The sequence below is a fragment of the Salmo salar genome, chromosome 27 (genome assembly GCF_965601325.2).
Source record: "Salmo salar chromosome 27, fSalSal1, whole genome shotgun sequence".
In the NCBI taxonomy this organism is placed as follows: domain Eukaryota; kingdom Metazoa; phylum Chordata; class Actinopteri; order Salmoniformes; family Salmonidae; genus Salmo; species Salmo salar.
In genome coordinates this window covers 15,482,982-15,501,910 of record NC_138317.1, presented here as the reverse complement: position 1 = coordinate 15,501,910, position 18,929 = coordinate 15,482,982, and the positions used below count along the sequence as shown (strand labels likewise).

The 18,929-nt window shown below is 45.5% G+C and overlaps 1 protein-coding gene across 1 annotated transcript in view; it reads left to right on the top strand.

The window, feature by feature from the left end:
• The window catches only part of LOC145864368 (uncharacterized), a 58,741-nt gene extending 40,043 nt beyond the window's left edge, over positions 1-18,698 (top strand). The window contains exons 2-6 of the mRNA XM_082970112.1: positions 13,111-13,248; positions 13,978-14,139; positions 15,232-15,368; positions 17,378-18,369; positions 18,597-18,698. Of these exons, the coding sequence (XP_082826238.1) occupies positions 13,111-13,248; positions 13,978-14,139; positions 15,232-15,368; positions 17,378-18,369; positions 18,597-18,698 (1,531 nt within the window). The remainder of the gene's footprint in view (positions 1-13,110; positions 13,249-13,977; positions 14,140-15,231; positions 15,369-17,377; positions 18,370-18,596) is intronic.
• Positions 18,699-18,929: the final 231 nt, after the last annotated feature.

The following is an 18,929-nucleotide window of genomic DNA, read 5'->3' as shown; positions in this document are numbered from 1 at the left end:
AGAGAGGGGAGAAAGAGGTCAAAGCACAGGGTAGGGCAGTGTGAGCAGGACCAGCAGTGTCGTTTGACTTAGCAAACGAGGATCGGATGTCGTCAACCTTCTTTTCAAAATGGTTGACGAAGTCATCCGCAGAGAGGGAGGAGGGGGGGGGGGAGGGGGAGGAGGATTCAGGAGGGAGGAGAAGGTAGCAAAGAGCTTCCTAGGGTTAGAGGCAGATGCTTGGAGTTTAGAGTGGTAGAAAGTGGCTTTAGCAGCAGAGACAGAAGAGGAAAATGTAGAGAGGAGGGAGTGAAAGGATGCCAGGTCCGCAGGGAGGCGAGTTTTCCTCCATTTCCGCTCGGCTGCCCGGAGCCCTGTTCTGTGAGCTCGCAGTGAGTCGTCGAGCCACGGAGCAGGAGGGGAGGACCGAGCCGGCCTGGAGGATAGGGGACAGAGGAAATCAAAGGATGCAGAGAGGGAGGAGAGGAGGGTTGAGGAGGCAGAATCAGGAGATAGGTTGGAGAAGGTTTGAGCAGAGGGAAGAGATGATAGGATGGAAGAGGAGAGAGTAGCGGGAGAGAGAAAGCGAAGGTTGGGACGGCGCAATACCATCCGAGTAGGGGCAGAGTGAGAAGTGTTGGATGAGAGCGAGAGGGAAAAGGATACAAGGTAGTGGTCGGAGACTTGGAGGGGAGTTGCAATGAGATTAGTGGAAGAACAGCATCTAGTAAAGATGAGGTCAAGCGTATTGCCTGCCTTGTGAGTAGGGGGGGAAGGTGAGAGGGTGAGGTCGAAAGAGGAGAGGAGTGGAAAGAAGGAGGCAGAGAGGAATGAGTCGAAGGTAGACGTGGGGAGGTTAAAGTCACCCAGAACTGTGAGAGGTGAGCCATCCTCAGGAAAGGAACTTATCAAGGCGTCAAGCTCATTGATGAACTCTCCAAGGGAACCTGGAGGGCGATAAATGATAAGGATGTTAAGCTTGAAAGGGCTGGTAACTGTGACAGCATGGAATTCAAATGAGGAGATAGACAGATGGGTCAAGGGAGAAAGAGAGAATGTCCACTTGGGAGAGATGAGGATTCCAGTGCCACCACCCCGCTGGCTCGATGCTCTAGGGGTATGCGAGAACACGTAGTCAGACGAGGAGAGAGCAGTAGGAGTAGCAGTGTTATCTGTGGTAATCCATGTTTCCGTCAGCGCCAGGAAGTCTAGGGACTGGAGGGTAGCATAGGCTGAGATGAACTCAGCCTTGTTGGCCGCAGACCGGCAGTTCCAGAGGCTTGTGCAGACCGCACCACCCTCTGGAGAGCCTTGCGGTTACGGGCGGTGCAGTTCCGTACCAGGCGGTGATACAGCCCGACAGGATGCTTTCAATTGTGCATCTGTAAAGGTTTGTGAGGGTTTTAGGTGACAAGCCAAATTTCTTTAGCCTCCGGAAGTTGAAGAGGCTCTGTTGCACCTTCTTCAACACACTGTCTGTGTGGGTGGTCCATTTCAGTTTGTCAGCGATGTATACGCCAAAAACTTGAAGCTTTCCACCTTCTCCTCTGCAGTCCCATCGATGTAGATGGGGGGTGCACCCTCTGCTGTTTCCTGAACTCCACGATCATCTCCTTTGTTTATTTGATGTTGAGTGAGAGGTTGTTTTCCTGACACCACACTCCGAGTGCCCTCACCTCCTCCCTATAGGCTGTCTCGTCGTTGTTAGTAATCAAGCCTACTACTGTTGTGTTGTCTGCAAACTTGATCATTGAGTTGGAGGCGTGCATGGCCTCGCAGTCATGGGTGAACAGGGAGTACAGGAGGGGGCTGAGCACACACCCTTGTGGGGCCCCAGTGTTGAGGATAAACTAAGTGGAGATGTTGTTTCCTACTTTCACCACCTGGGGGTGGCCCATCAAGAAGTCCAGGACTCAATTGCACAAGGTGGGGTTGAGACCCAGGGCCCCCCAAGCTTAATGATGAGCTTGGACGGTACTATGGTGTTGAATGCTGAGCTGTAGTCAATGAACAGCATTCTTACATAGGAATTCCTCATGTCCAGGTGGGATAGGGCAGTGTGATGGCGATTGCATTGTCTGTGGACCTATTGGGGCTGTGCGCAAATTGAAGTGGGTCTAGGTGACAGGTAAGGTGGAGGTGATATGATCCTTGACTAGCCTACATGATGACAGAAGTGAGTGCTACAGGGCAATAGTAATTTAGTTCAGTTACCTTTGCCTTCTTGGGTATAGGAACAATGGTGGCCATCTTGAAGCACGTGGGTACAGCAGACTAGGATAGGGAGAGATTTAATATGTCCGTAAACACACCATCCAGCTGGTCTGTGCATGCTCTGAGGACGCGGCTAGGGATGCCGTCTGGGCCGGCAGCCTTCCGAGGGTTAACACATTTAAATGTCTTAAGTCGCCCACAGAGAAAGAGAGCCCGCATTCCTTGGTAGCAGGCCGCGTCGGTGGCACTGTATTATCCTCCAAGCGGGCAAAGAAGGTGTTTAGTTTGTCTGGAAGCAAGACGTCGGTGTTCGTGATGTGGCTGGTTTTCTTTTTGTTGTTCATGATTGTCTGTAGACCCTGCCACATACGTCTCGTGTCTGAGCCGTTGAATTGTGACTCCACTTTGTCTCTATACTGACATTTCACTTGTTTTATTGCCTTGCAGAGGGAATAACTACACTGTATGTATTCGGCCATATTCCCAGTCAGCTTTCCATGCTGAAATGCAGTGGTTTGCGCTTTCAGTTTTGCGTTAATGCCGCCATCTATCCACGGTTTCTAGTTAGGGTAGGTTTTAACCTCCCTGGGCAAGGTGGGACGTTTGCGTCCCACCAAGTCAACAGCCAGTGGAATCGCGTGGCGCGAAATACAAATACCTCAAAAATGCTATAACTTCAATTTCTCAAACATATGACTATTTTACACCATTTTAAAGACAAGACTCTCGTTAATCTAACCACATTGTCCAATTTCAAAAAGGCTTTACAGCGAAAGCAAAACATTAGATTATGTCAGGAGAGTACCCTGCCAAAAATAATCACAGCCATTTTCAAAGCAAGCATATATGTCACAAAAACCAAAACCACAGCTAAATGCAGCACTAACCTTTGATGATCTTCATCAGATGACACTCCTAGGACATTATGTTATACAATACATGCATGTTTTGTTTAATCAAGTTCATATTTATATCAAAAACCAGCTTTTTACATTAGCATGTGATGTTCAGAACTAGCATGACCCACGCGCAAACTCCTCCAGTGAATTTACTAAATTACTCATGATTAACGTTCACAAAATACATACATTATTTTAAGAATTATAGATACAGAACTCCTTTATGCAATCGCGGTGTCAGATTTTAAAATAGCTTTTCGGCGAAAGCACATTTTGCAATATTCTGAGTACATAGCCCGGCCATCACGGCTAGCTAATTTGACACCCACCAAGTTTGGCCCTCACCAAACTCACTATAAGAAAAATTGGATTACCTTTGCTGTTCTTCGTCAGAATGCACTCCCAGGACTTCTACTTCAACAACAAATGTTGTTTTGGTTCCAAATAATCCATAGTTATATTCAAATACCTCCGTTTTGTTCGTGCGTTCAGGTCACTATCCGAAGGGTGACGCACGAGCGCATTTCGTGACAAAAAATGTCAAAATATTCCATTACCGTACTTCGAAACATGTCAAACGCTGTTCAAAAACAATTTTTCTGCTATTTTTCTTGTAAAATAGCGACAATATTCCAACCGGGCGACATTGTATTCATTCAAAGGCTGAAAGAAAAAAATTGAGAATTCTCATGAACGCGCATCTCCAGTGTCACTGTTCCCAGCCTGACCACTCACAAACAGAGCTCCTGTACTTCGTCCAGAGACTGCAGACACCCCATTACACTTTCTGGCACCTTCTGAGAGCCAATGGAAGCCTTAGAACATGTCACGTTACAGCAGAGATGCTGTATTTTCGATAGAGATGCCACAGAAGGAGAACAAATTGTCAGACAGGGCACTTCCTGTATGGAATCTTCTCAGGTTTTGGCCTGCCATATGAGTTCTGTTATACTCACAGACACCATTCAAACAGTTTTAGAGACTTTAGAGTGTTTTCTATCCAAATCTACTAATTATATGCATATTCTCGTTTCTGGGCAAGAGTAGTAACCAGTTTAAATCGGGTACATTTTTTATCCGGCCGTGCAAATGCTGCCCCCTAGCCCCAACAGGTTAATAGTCAGTGGGTAAAACATCTCCTATGCACTTCCTTATAAACTCACTCACCAAATCAGCTTATAAATCAATATTATTCTCTGAGGCTACCCGGAACATGTCCCAGTCCGCATGAGCAAAACAATCTTGAAGCGTGGATTCCGATTGGTCAGTCCAGTGTTGAATAGTCCTTGTCACGAGTAATCCTGTTTTTATTAATGCCTAAGGAAGGGAGGAGCAAAATGTCATGGTCAGATTTGCCAAAGGGAGGGCGGAGGAGGGCCTTGTATGCATCGCGTAAGTTAGAGTAGCAGTGATTCACAGTTTTGCTAGCACGAGTGCTACAATTAATATGCTGATAGAATTTAGGTAGCTTTGTTTTCTTAAAATCCCCAGCTACAATAAATCCAGCCTCAGTATATATGGTTTCCAGGTTGCAAAAAGTCCAGTGAAGTTCTTTGATGGCCGTCGTGGTATCGGCATGAGGGGGATATATATGGCTGTGACAATAATCAACGACAATTCTCTTGGTAGATAATACGGCCGGCATTTGATTGTGAGGAATTCTAGGACAGGTGAACAAAAGGACTTGAGTTCCTGTATGTTGTTACAATAACACCATGATTCATTAAATATGAAACATACACCTCTGCCCTTCTTCTTCCCGGAGAGATGTTTATTTCTGTTGGCGCGACGTACAAAGAATCCCGGTGGCTGTACCGACTCCGACAGCATATCCCGAGAGAGCCATGTTTCCGTGAAACAGAGTATGTTACAATCCCTGATGTCTCTCTGGAAAGCAAACCCTTGCCCTAATTTTGTCTACCTTGTTATCTAGAGACTGGACATTAGCGAGTAATATACTCGGAAGCGATGGGTGGTGTGTGCGCCTCAGAAGTCTTACCAGAAGGCCGCTCCGTCTACCTCTTCTGCGATGTTGTTTTGGGTCAGCCTCTGGAATAATTTCAGATGCCCTGGGTGGTTCGTACAAAGGATCCGCTTCGGGAAAGTCGTATTCCTGGTTGTAGTGCTGGCAAGTTGATGTCGCTCTGATATCCAATAGTTCTTCCCGGCTGTATGTAATAACACGTAAGATTTTCTGGGCTAACAATGTAATAAATAATACATTAAAAAAACTAAATAATGCAAAGTTTCCTAAGGACTAGAAGCAAGGCGGCCCTCTCTTTCGGCGCCACCTTCCCATCTCTCCGGGAAAAGATGGCAAGAATTTAACGTGATTTTTGAATAACTACCTAATCTCTGTACCCCACACAAACAATTATCTGTAGTCCTTCCGTCTAGCAGTGAATAACAAACACAAAGACCAGTGAGATTTTCCAATGCATCGCAAAGAAGGGCATCTATTGGTAGATGGGTAAAAAAGGAAAGAAAGCAGACATGGAATATCCATTTGAGTGTTGCGAAGTTATTAATTACACTTCGGATGGTGTATCAACACATCCAGTCACTACAAAGTTACAGGCGTCCTTCCTAACTTAGTTGCAGGAGATGAATGAAATTACTCAGGGATATCACCATGAGGCCAATGGTGACATTAAAACAGTTAAAGAGCTAAAAACCTGTGATAGGAGAAAACTGAGAATTGATCAATACCATTGTAGTTATTCCACAATACTAACCTAAATGACAGAGTGAAAAGAAGGAAGCCTGTGTAGAATATAAATATTACAAAACTTGCATCCTGTTTGCAATAAGGCACTAAAGTAAAACTGCAAAAATTGTGGCAAAGAAATTAACTTCAAGTCCTGAATACAAAGTGTTATATTTGGGGCAAATCCAACACAACACATCACTGAGTACTACCCTTCATATTTTCAAGCATGGTGGTGGCTGCATCATGTTATGGGTATGCTTGTCATTGGCAAGGACTTGGTAGCTTTGTTTAGGATAAAAATGTACTGAAAATCCTAGAGGATCACCTGGTTGAGTTTGCATTCCAGAAGACACTGGGTGTAACGGTTGTCGTCTGGAATGGAGGACCAAAACGCAGCAGGAATGTGGATGCTCATCTTGATATTTATTTGAAAATAAAGTGAACACCAAAATAACAAAACAATGAAGAACTCACGAACAACCAAACAGTCTTGTCAGGCTCACACACACAAAACAAGAAACAATCTCCCACAACACTACACCAAACAATTACCCATATATAGGACTCTCAATCAGAGGCAACGAGAAAGCACCTGCCTCCAATTGAGAGTCCAACCCCCCATTAACCTACACATAGAAATACCACAACCCAGAAAGAACATAGAAGTACAAAACATAGAACATAAACCAAAACCCGGAAATAATAAATCAAACACCCTACTACAAAATCACCACCCCGAACCACATTAACAAAATACCCTCTGCCACGTCCTGACCAAACTACAATAACATAACTCTTATACTGGTCAGGACATGACAGTACCCCCCCCCCCCCCTAAAGGTGCAGACCCCGGATGCACCTCAAAAAAATAAATACAAATAAAAATAAAATCCCCCTAAACTAAAGGGAGGGAAGGGAGGGTGGCTGCCGTCACCGACGGCACTTGTGCTACACCTCCCCCTCCCCAACCCACCTATACAGGAGGTGGTTCTGGCTCCGGCCTACTGTCCTCCAGAATGCAGACAGACTTGCTCAGTTTCGGGCCGTAGGCAGACTCCCCTCGTTCCAGATCGTAGGCAGACCTCTTCCGTTCCACACTGTAGGCAGACTCATTCGATATACAGTTAATCATATCTAGTTCCGGATCGTCAGACTTACTCAGTTCCGGGTTGCTGATAGACTCCCTCGGTTCCAGGTCGCAGGCAGACTCCCTCGGTTCCGGATCACAGGCAGACTCCCTCGGTTCCTGATCACAGGCAGTCTCCCTCGGTTCCGGACTGCACACTGTTGCCGGATACTCTGGACTGCACACTGTTGCCGGATACTCTGGACTGCACACTGTTGCCGGATACTCTGGACTGCACACTGTTGCCGGATACTCTGGACTGCACACTGTTGCCGGATACTCTGGACTGCACACTGTTGCCGGATACTCTGGACTGCACACTGTTGCCGGATACTCTGGACTGCACACTATTGCCGAACTCTCGAGGCTGGGCTGACGCACTGGAAGCCTGATGCGTGGTACTGGTACTGGAGGTATCAGCCTGGGAACACGCACCTCAGGGCTAGTGCGGGGAGCGGGAACAGGACGAGTCGGACTGGGCTGACGCACTGGAAGCCTGATGCGTGGTGCTGGTACTGGAGGTATCAGCCTGGGAACACGCACCTCAGGGCTAGTGCGGGGAGCGGGACCAGGACGAGTCGGACAGGGCTGACGCACTGGACCGTAGAGGCGTACTGGCAGTCTCGAGCGCAGAACTGGCATCGCTCTTACTGGCTGGATGCCCACTTCCCCCTGGCAAATGCGGGGCGCTGGTATTGCACGTACCGGCCTAAAAATACTTGGCCTCGCCACAGTACCCATTACCCCGAAGCACGGGACCTGTCCATTCACTGGTTGCCCAGAAAAGGTACGGGGATTTGGCCTGGGGCTCACTCCTCGCCCAGCCAAACTACCCATGTGCCCCCCCCAAAAAAATTATTGGGGCTGCCTCTCGGACTTAAACGCCAGTCGTGTTCCCCGGTAGCGTTCCCGGTCCTCACCAGACTTCCTCCATGGGCCCTCTCCGGCCAGAATCTGCTCCCACGTCCATTTCTCCCGCCAGTCCATATCGAATTCCCCTTGCTCCTTACTCCGCTGCTTGGTCCATTTGTGGTGGGAGGTTCTGTAACGGTTGTCGTCTGGAATGGAGGACCAAAACGCAGCAGGAATGTGGATGCTCATCTTGATATTTATTCAAAAATAAAGTGAACACCAAAATAACAAAACAACGAAGAACTCACGAACAACCAAACAGTCTTGTCTTGCTCACACACACAAAACAAGAAACAATCTCCCACAACACTACACCAAACAATTACCCATATATAGGACTCTCAATCAGAGGCAACGAGAAAGCACCTGCCTCCAATTGAGAGTCCAACCCCCCATTAACCAACCCAGAAAGAACATAGAAGTACAAAACATAGAACATAACCCGGAAATAATAAATCAAACACCCTACTACAAAATCACCACCCCGAACCACATTAACAAAATACCCTCAGCCACGTCCTGACCAAACTACAATAACAAATAACCCTTATACTGGTCAGGACGTGACACTGGGAGACAAATTCACCTTCCAGAAGGACAATAGCAATATAATAACAAGGCCAAGTATACACTGGAGTTGCTTACAAAGATTAAATAAAATGCACCTGAGTGGCTGAGTTACAATTTTTACTTAAATCAGCTTGAAAACATATGTCAAGACTTGAAAATGGCTGCCTAGCAATGATCAACAACCAACTTGACCAAATTTGAATAATTTAAAAAATATTCTGCAAATATTGTACAATCCAGGTGTGCAAAACTCTTAAATGACTAACCCAGAAATACTCACAGATGTAATCACTGTAATGTTCACTGCCAAAGGTGATTCTAACGCGTTGTCGTTAGCGGTGAGATATACATTTGAAGTCGGAAGTTTACATACTCCTTAGCCAAATACATTTAAACTCAGTTTTTCACAATTCCTGACATTTAATCCTAGTAAAATCCCCTGTCTTAGGTCAGTTAGGATCACCACTTTATTTTAAGAATGTGAAATGTCAGAATAATAGTAGAGAAGTATTTATTTCTGCTTTTATTTCTTTCATCACATTCCCAGTGGGTCAGAAGTTTACATACACTCAATTAGTATTTGGTAGCATTGCCTTTAAATTGTTTAACTTGGGTCAAACATTTCAGGTAGCCTTCCACAAGCTTCCCACAATAAGTTGGGTGAATTTTGGCCCATTCCTCCTGACAGAGCTGGTGTAACTGAGTCAGGTTTGTAGGCTTCCTTGCTCCTTGCTATCAGTTCTGCCCACACATTTCCTATAGGATTGAGGTCAGGGCTTTGTGATGGCCACTCCAATACCATGAAGTTGTTGTCCGTAAGCCATTTTGCCACAACTTTGGAGGTGTCCTTGTGGTCATTGTCCATTTGGAAGACCCATTTGTGACCAAGCTTTAACTTCCTGACTGATGTCTTGAGATGTTGCTTCAATATATCCACATAATTTTCCTTACCTCATGATGCCATCTATTTTGTGAAGTGCACCAGTCTCTCCTACAGTAAAGCACCCCCACAACATGATGCTTCACGGTTGGGATGGTGTTCTTCGGCTTGCAAGCCTCCCCCTTCTTCCTCCAAACATAACGATGGTCATGTAGTGGGTCACTACTTCACTACTTCACAGGAGCGCCGCTTGAACGTAAACTTTTTTTTATCAAAATGCGTTTTCTGGCAGAAATGCCTTCTCTAACATGTGAACTTTCATGTGTCTTAATAACAAACTTGTATGCTATCTATAAATACGAATACAATTGTTAAATTACGAGGCTAGTTGGTAAAGCCACAGAAAAAGTCAGCAACCTTCCCGCTAGCCATGATTGGCTGAGATAATAAGTGGGCTGGACATGCCGAGAGATGAGTTTGGATTGGTCTGCCATATAGCATGCTTCTGTCTATTTGAGCTGGTCAGTATGTCTAGGTAATCCTGTCTAATGCGGCGTTTAAAAAAAAATGTATCGCGTAGTAAAACTATATTCTGATTTGTTGAACACTTTTTTGCTTACTACATGATTCCATATTTGTTATTTCATAGTTTTGATGTCTTCACTATTGTTCTACATTGTAAATTGTAAAAATAAAGAAAACCCTTGAATGAGTAGTTGTGTTCAAACTTTTGACTGGTACTATATGTCTTATGAATGACCAAAGGTGTCTGACTTCATAGTAGGTACAGTATCATATGATATAAGGCATTTATGTATGTGTTACGAATGACCAAAGGAGTCTGACTTTAAAGTAAGTACAGCTTCATCACAAAGTCAGACACCTTCGGTCATTCATAACACATTCATAAAGACTATACACATAACGCCATCATGCGATATAATCTTTAAGAAAATATGTTATGAATGACCAAAGGTGATCACTTCAAATTAAGTATTACAGGACACTACATAACGTGTCAATAAATAGGTTATTAACATTTTGTTAATTTAAGAAGGTTCTCTGATGATCCACAGGTTACTGTAGGCAGTGAGAGGTATTTAAAAGGGTTGTTGGACCTGCAAAGCTTGTGTTTGTGTGTGTGTCAGAGCCAAGAAAATTTGGAATAGTCCAAACGGAGACACCGCACCAGGTATTCCTCTTCTGTTACCAGGCTGGAGACCAGGGCTTGATTACATCCTGTGGTTGGTCTTTCAAGGGGGAGAGGGTGAATGTGAGGGTGAATGTGTCAAAGACCTGACTGGGCCCAGCACCACACTGTATGGCTCTTTATATGTTGTTGTGTGTGTGTTTTTGTACTGAGGAACACTTAGCTTTCCTTATGTTGGGGACTTTCAGTAAGTGTTGCCTGGTTAAGGTCGTCCCCAGGCTATTGTGCACACAGCACATATAACCATGGGATATCAACCATTCAAAGTTGGTCTTCGTGGGAGTGACCAAAAAATTCTATAGGAGTGATCTTACTGAGTAAAATAACAAATTAACACATTGAACCAGAAAAAGCATGAAGCGGCAGCTACATGTTTAAAAATGTTTGAACTCTGAATCTCAACATGAGGTGGAGATGATAAAATCAATTCCGAGAGCGAATGGATGTGGAAGAAGTTTGGACTATCAAGACTCTTCCTAGAGCTGGCAGCCTGGCCAAACTGAGCAATTGGGGGAGAAGGGACTTGGTCAGGGAGGTGACCAAGAACCCAATGTTCACTCTGACAGAGCTCCATAGTTCCTCTGTGGAGATGGGAGAAGCTTCCAGAAGGACAACCATCTCTGAAGCACTCCACCAATCAGGCCTTTATGGTAGACTGGCCAGATAGAAGCCACTCCTCAGTAAAAGGTACATGACAGCCCACTTGGAGTTTGCCAAAAGGCACCTAAAAACTCTAAGACCATGACAAACAAGATTCTCTGATCTGATGAAGCCAAGATTGAACTTTTTGGCCTGAATGCCAAGTATCACGTTTGGTGAAAACCTGGCACCATCCCTAATGTGAAGCATGGTGGTGGCAGCATCATGCTGTAGGGACGTTTTTCAGCGGCAGGGACTGGGAGACTAGTCAGGATGGAGGGAAAGATGAACAGAGCAAAGTACAGAGAGATCCTTGATGAAAACCTGCTCCAGAGCACTCAGGACCTCAGACTGGGGCCATGGTTCACCTTCCAACAGGACAACGACCCTAAGCACACAGCCAAGAACACACAGGAGTGCCTTCGGGACAAGTCTCTTTCACGCCTGCTCCCGCTCTCCCTCTCTTGTGCTCGAGGGCACCAGCCTGCCATTCATTAAGCACACCTGTCATCATCATTACATGCAGCTGCGCTCATTGGACTAACCTGGACTCCTTCCCTTTGTTGATTTCCTTGTCTATAACTGCAGCTCCCTGTGTCAGCATTAATGTCATTATGTGTTCATGTCCAGACGCTGTCCTGTCCTGTTCCAAGTCAGTTGATAATTAAATGTTCACTCCCTGTACCTGCTTCTCGTCTCTACCAGCATCGATCCTTACAGTCTTTGAATGTCCTTGAGTGGCCCAGCCAGAGCCTGGACTTGAACCCGGTCAAACATCTCTTCAGAGACCTATAAATAGCGGTGCAGCGACTCTCCCCATCCAACCTGACAGAGCTTGAGAGGATCTGCAAAGAAGAATGGGAGAAACTCCCCAAATACAGGTGTGCCAAGCTTGTAGCGTCATACCCAAGAAGACTCGAGGCTGTAATCGCTCCCAAAGGTGCTTCAACAAAGTACTGAGTAAAGGGTCTGAATTCTTTTGTAAATGTGATATTTCAGTTTTTATTTGTAATAAATTTGCAAAAATGTCTAAAAACCTGTTTTTGTATTGTCATTACGGAGTATTGTGTGTAGATTGATGAGGGGGTAAAAAACAATTTAATCCAGTTTAGAATAAGGATGTAACCTAACAAAATGTGGAAAGAGTCAATGGGTCTGAAAACTTTCCGAATGCACTGTAGTGGGTTATGTCACATTTGGCATTGGTAATTATGTCACAGAGTTATGCCACATTTATAAAACCTTATAAAGCATGACATACAGTCATAGATGCTTCTTAACACATTTATGTAGTGCTTATGAAGGCTTTAACATAATTTAATGCGGGACTACTTATGACTGATTATGACAAATTACATTAGGTGTTATGAAGGATTTCTGAAAGCATACATAACGACACCTACAGTAAAGTGTTGCCTAATGTACTTCAAAGTCAATAAGGAGAGTGGCTACATATAATAATTATTTTGTTTACTTGAAAATAAGTGGAATTTATAACATACTGCACGCGGCTGATTAAGAGTAGAAAACTCATCAAACATACTAACCATTTATCTCATAAATCAGTGTTCCTATTCTGGAATATCCATGGAGTTTCAACAATAACCACAGCCTCCAGAAAAGCAACTCCTTGTAAAACACATGAAGCTCATTTGACCAGCACAACTAAAGCAGCTACCATGCCAACGAGATCTGCAGCTACTAAAAAACCTGCAGCACCTACAACAACAACTTTAACTACAATAACAAACCCAACAATACCCAATACGGTAAAAACTGCAGCTTCAGCTATGAAAATAATTGTAGATCCTGCGACAACTACAACTGCTGAAGCTACTACAACAACCACAACAGCAGCTCCTACAACAACAACTGTAGCTGCTTCCACAACCACTACAGCAGCCCCTACAGCAACCAGAATTGAAGATCCTTCTACAATAACCACAACAACATCCCCTACTACAACTGTAGCTCCTACTACAACCACTGTAGCTCCTACAGCCACTACAACTGTTGCAGTTCCTACAACACCAACTGGAGCTGCTTCCACAACCACTATCACAGACCCTACTGCAACAACAACTGCAGCCCCTACAACAACAACTTTAGGTACGATAGCCAGCACAATAGCAGCTGCTACGACAATCACTGCAGCTTCTACGACATCTAAAACAAGCACAACAATTCCCCTTACGGCAACAACTGCAGCTTCTACAAAAACAACAATTGTAGATCCTGCGACCACTACAACTGCTGAAGCTACGACAACAACCACAACAGCAGCTTCTACAACACCAACTGTAGCTGCTTCCACAACCATTACAGCAGCCCCTACTGCAACCAGAACTGAAAATCCTTCTACAATAACCACAACAACATCCCCAATGACAACTGCAGCTCCTACTACAACAACTGGAGCTCCAACGACCACAACAACTGCAGCAGCTCCTACAACAACAACTGAAGTTGCATCCACAACCACTACTGCACCCACTTCTGCAACAACAACTGCAGCCCCAACAACAACAACTTTAGCTACTATAACAAGCATAACGGCAGCTCCTTCAACAACCACTGCAGCTTTTACGACATCTACAGCTGCAGCTACAAATACAACAAATGTAGATCCTACGACAACAAGAGCAGCTCCAATGACAATAACTGTAGATCCTTTTACCACTACAACTGCTGCAGCTACCACGAAAATAACAACGGCAGCTCCAACAACAACAAATGAAGCTGCTTCCACAACCACTACTGCAACCACAACTGAAGCTTCTTCTACAGCAACTGTAGCACCTATGACAACCACAACAACATCCCCTACGACAACTGCAGCTCCTACAACTCCCACAACTGCAGCTTCTACTACAACAACAACTGGAGCTCCTACGACCACTACAATTGCAGGAGCTCCTACAACAAAACCTGTATCTGCTTCCAGAACCACTACAGCAGCCCCTACTACAACAACTGCAGCTCCGTCAACAACAACTTTAGGTACTTTCGATAGCACAACAGCAGCTGCTACGACAATCACTGCAGCTTCAACGACATCTACAACAAGCCCCACAATACCACCTACAGCAACAACTGCAGCTTCTACTACAACAATAATTGTAGATCCTGTGACCACTAAAACTGATGCAGCTACTACGATAACCACAACTGTAGCTCCTACAGCAACCACACCAACAACTGTAGCTCCTACGACCACCACAACTGCAGCAACTGCTACAGAAATCACAACTGCTGCTCCTACAACAACCACAACAGAAGCTAGTACAACAACTGTAGCTCCAACAACCACTACAACTGCAACAGCTCCAACAACACCAACTGTAGCTGCTTCCACAAGCACTACTGCAGCCCCTACAGCAACAACAACTGCAGCTCCTACTACAACCACTTTAGCTCCTACGGCCACCACCACAGCTCCTACAACAACAAATAAAGCTGCTTCCACAACAACTACTGCAGCCCCTACTGCAACAACAACTGAAGCTTCTTCAACAACAACAATAGCACCAACGACAACCACAACAACATCACCTTCGACAACTGCAGCTCCTACAACAACCACAACAGAAGCTAGTACAACAACTGTAGCTCCAACGACCACTACAACTGCAGAAGCTCCAACAACACAAGCTGTAGCTGCTTCCACAACCACCACAGCAGCCCCTACTGCAACCAGAACAGAAGATCCTTCTACAATAACTACAAAAACATCCCCTACGACAACTGTAGCTCCTACTACAACCACTCTAGCTCCTACAGCCACTACAACTGCAGCAGCTCCTACAACAACAACTGAAGCTGCTCCCACAACCACTACTGAAGCCCCTACTGCAACAACAACTGAAGCTTCTTCTACAACAACTATAGCACATACGGCAACCACAACAACTGTACCTACGACAACTGCAGCTCCTACTACAACCACTGTAGCTCCTACGGCCAATACAACTGCAGCAGCTCCTACAACAACAACTGAAGCTGCTTCCACAAGCACTACTGTAGCCCCAACTGCAACCACAACTGAAGCTTCTTCTACAACAACCACAACAACATCCCCTTCGACAACTGCAGCTCCAACAACAACTTTAGCTACTATAGCAAGCACAACAGCAGCTGCTACGACAACCACTACAGATTCTACGACATCTACAACAAGCCCAACAGTACCCACTACGGCAACACCTTCAGCTCCTACAACGACAATAATTGTAGATCATGCGACAAGTACAACTGCAGCAGCTATAACAACAACAACTGAAGCTGCTTCCACAACCACTAGTGCAACCCCTACTGCAACCACAACTGAAGCTTCTTCAACAACAACTATAGCACCAACGACAACCACAACAACATCACCTTCGACAACTGCAGCTCCTACTACAACCACTTTAGCTCCTACGGCCACTACAACAACAAATACAGTTGCTTCCACAACAACTACTGCAGCCCCTACTGCAACAACAACTGAAGCTTCTTCAACAACAACAATAGCACCAACGACAACCACAACAACATCACCTTCGACAACTGCAGCTCCTACAACAACCACAACAGATGCTAGTACAACAACTGTAGCTCCAACGACCACTACAACTGCAGCAGCTGCTACAGAAATCACAACTGTAGCTCCTACGACCACCGAAATTGCAGCTTCTACCACAACAACAGAAGCTCCTAAGACCACTACAACTACAGCAGCTCCTACAACAACTGTAGCTGCTTCCACAACCACTACTGTAGCCCCTATGGCAACAACAACTGCAGCTCCAACAACAACTTTAGCTACTATAGCAAGCACAACAGCAGCTGCTACGACAACCACTACAGATTCTACGACATCTACAACAAGCCCAACAGTACCCACTATGGCAACACCTTCAGCTCCTACAACGACAATAATTGTAGATCATGCGACAAGTACAACTGCAGCAGCTATAACAACAACAACTGAAGCTGCTTCCACAACCACTACTGCAGCCCCTACTTCAACCACAACTGAAGCTTCTTCTACAACAACTAAAGCACCTTTCACAACTGCAGCTCCTACTATAACAACTGTAGCTCCTACAACGCCAATCACAACTGCAGGTCCTACTACCATTTTAACTCCTAAAGCATCCACAACAGCAGCTAGTACAACAACTGTAGCCGCTACGACCACTACAACTGCAGCAGCTCCAACAACAACAACTGAAGCTGCTCCCACAACCACTACAGCAGCCCCTAGTGCAATCCCTACTGCAACCACAACTGAAGCTTCTTCAACAACAACTATAGCACCTACGACAACCACAACAACATCACCTTCGACAACTGCAGCTCCTACTAAAACAACTGTAGCTCCTACAACGCCGATCACAATTGCAGGACCTTCTACCATTTTAACTCCAGTAAGTACAACAACTGGAGCTCCAAAAACATCTACAACTGCTGAAGCTCCAACAACACCAACTGTAGCTGCTTCCACAACCACTACTGCAGCCCCTACTGCAACCACAACTGAAGCTTCTTCAAAAACAACTATAGCACCAATGACAACCCACATCACCTTCGACAACTGCAGCTCCTACTACAACCACTTTAGCTCCTACGGCCACTACAACAGCTCCTACAACAACAAATACAGTTGCTTCCACAACAACTACTGCAGCCCCTACTGCAACAACAACTGAAGCTTCTTCAACAACAACAATAGCACCAACGACAACCACAACAACATCACCTTCGACAACTGCAGCTCCTACAACAACCACAACAGAAGCTAGTACAACAACTGTAGCTCCAACGACCACTACAACTGCAGAAGCTCCAACAACACAAGCTGTAGCTGCTTCCACAACCACCACAGCAGCCCCTACTGCAACCAGAACAGAAGATCCTTCTACAATAACTACAAAAACATCCCCTACGACAACTGTAGCTCCTACTACAACCACTGTAGCTCCTACAGCCACTACAACTGCAGCAGCTCCTACAACAACAACTGAAGCTGCTCCCACAACCACTACTGAAGCCCCTACTGCAACAACAACTGAAGCTTCTTCTACAACAACTATAGCACATACGGCAACCACAACAACTGTACCTACGACAACTGCAGCTCCTACTACAACCACTGTAGCTCCTACGGCCAATACAACTGCAGCAGCTCCTACAACAACAACTGAAGCTGCTTCCACAAGCACTACTGTAGCCCCAACTGCAACCACAACTGAAGCTTCTTCTACAACAACCACAACAACATCCCCTTCGACAACTGCAGCTCCGACAACAACAACTGTAGGTCCTACAACGCCAATCACAACTGTAGATACAACTACCATTTTAACTCCTATGACAACCACAACCACAGCTCCGACCTCAACAACTGTAGCTGCTTCCACAACCACTACTGCATTCCCTACTACAACCACAACGGAAGCTTCATCCACAACCACTACTGCAGCCCTTACTACAACCACAACGGAAGCTTCTTCTACAACAACTATAGCACCTACGACAGCCACAACAACATCCCCTTCGACAACTGCAGCTCCTACAACAACAACTGTAGCTCCTACAACTCCAATCAAAACTACAGCTTCTACTACGACAATAATTGCAGAACCTGCGACCACCACAACTGATCTAGCTACTACGACAACCACAACAGCAGCTCCTACAACAACAACCGAAACACCTACGACAACCACAACAACATCCCCTTCGACAACTGCAGCTCCTACTACAACAAATGCAGCTCCTACTACACCAATCACAACTGCAGGTCCAACTACCATTGTTACTCCTACAGCAACCACAACTGTACCCCCCACAGCAACCACAACAGCAGCTAGTACAACAACTGGAGCTCCAACAACCACTACAACTGCAACAGCTCCAACAACACCAACTGTAGCTGCTTCCACAAGCACTACTGCAGCCCCTACAGCAACAACAACTGCAGCTCCTACTACAACCACTTTAGCTCCTACGGCCACCACCACAGCTCCTACAACAACAAATAAAGCTGCTTCCACAACAACTACTGCAGCCCCTACTGCAACAACAACTGAAGCTTCTTCAACAACAACAATAGCACCAACGACAACCACAACAACATCACCTTCGACAACTGCAGCTCCTACAACAACCACAACAGAAGCTAGTACAACAACTGTAGCTCCAACGACCACTACAACTGCAGCAGCTGCTACAGAAATCACAACTGTAGCTCCTACGACCACCAAAATTGCAGCTTCTACCACAACAACAGAAGCTCCTAAGACCACTACAACTACAGCAGCTCCTACAACAACTGTAGCTGCTTCCACAACCACTACTGTAGCCCCTATGGCAACAACAACTGCAGCTCCAACAACAACTTTAGCTACTATAGCAAGCACAACAGCAGCTGCTACGACAACCACTACAGATTCTACGACATCTACAACAAGCCCAACAGTACCCACTACGGCAACACCTTCAGCTCCTACAACGACAATAATTGTAGATCATGCGACAAGTACAACTGCAGCAGCTATAACAACAACAACTGAAGCTGCTTCCACAACCACTACTGCAGCCCCTACTTCAACCACAACTGAAGCAACTTTCACAACTGCAGCTCCTACTATAACAACTGTAGCTCCTACAACGCCAATCACAACTGCAGGTCCTACTACCATTTTAACTCCTAAAGCATCCACAACAGCAGCTAGTACAACAACTGTAGCCGCTACGACCACTACAACTGCAGCAGCTCCAACAACAACTGAAGCTGCTCCCAC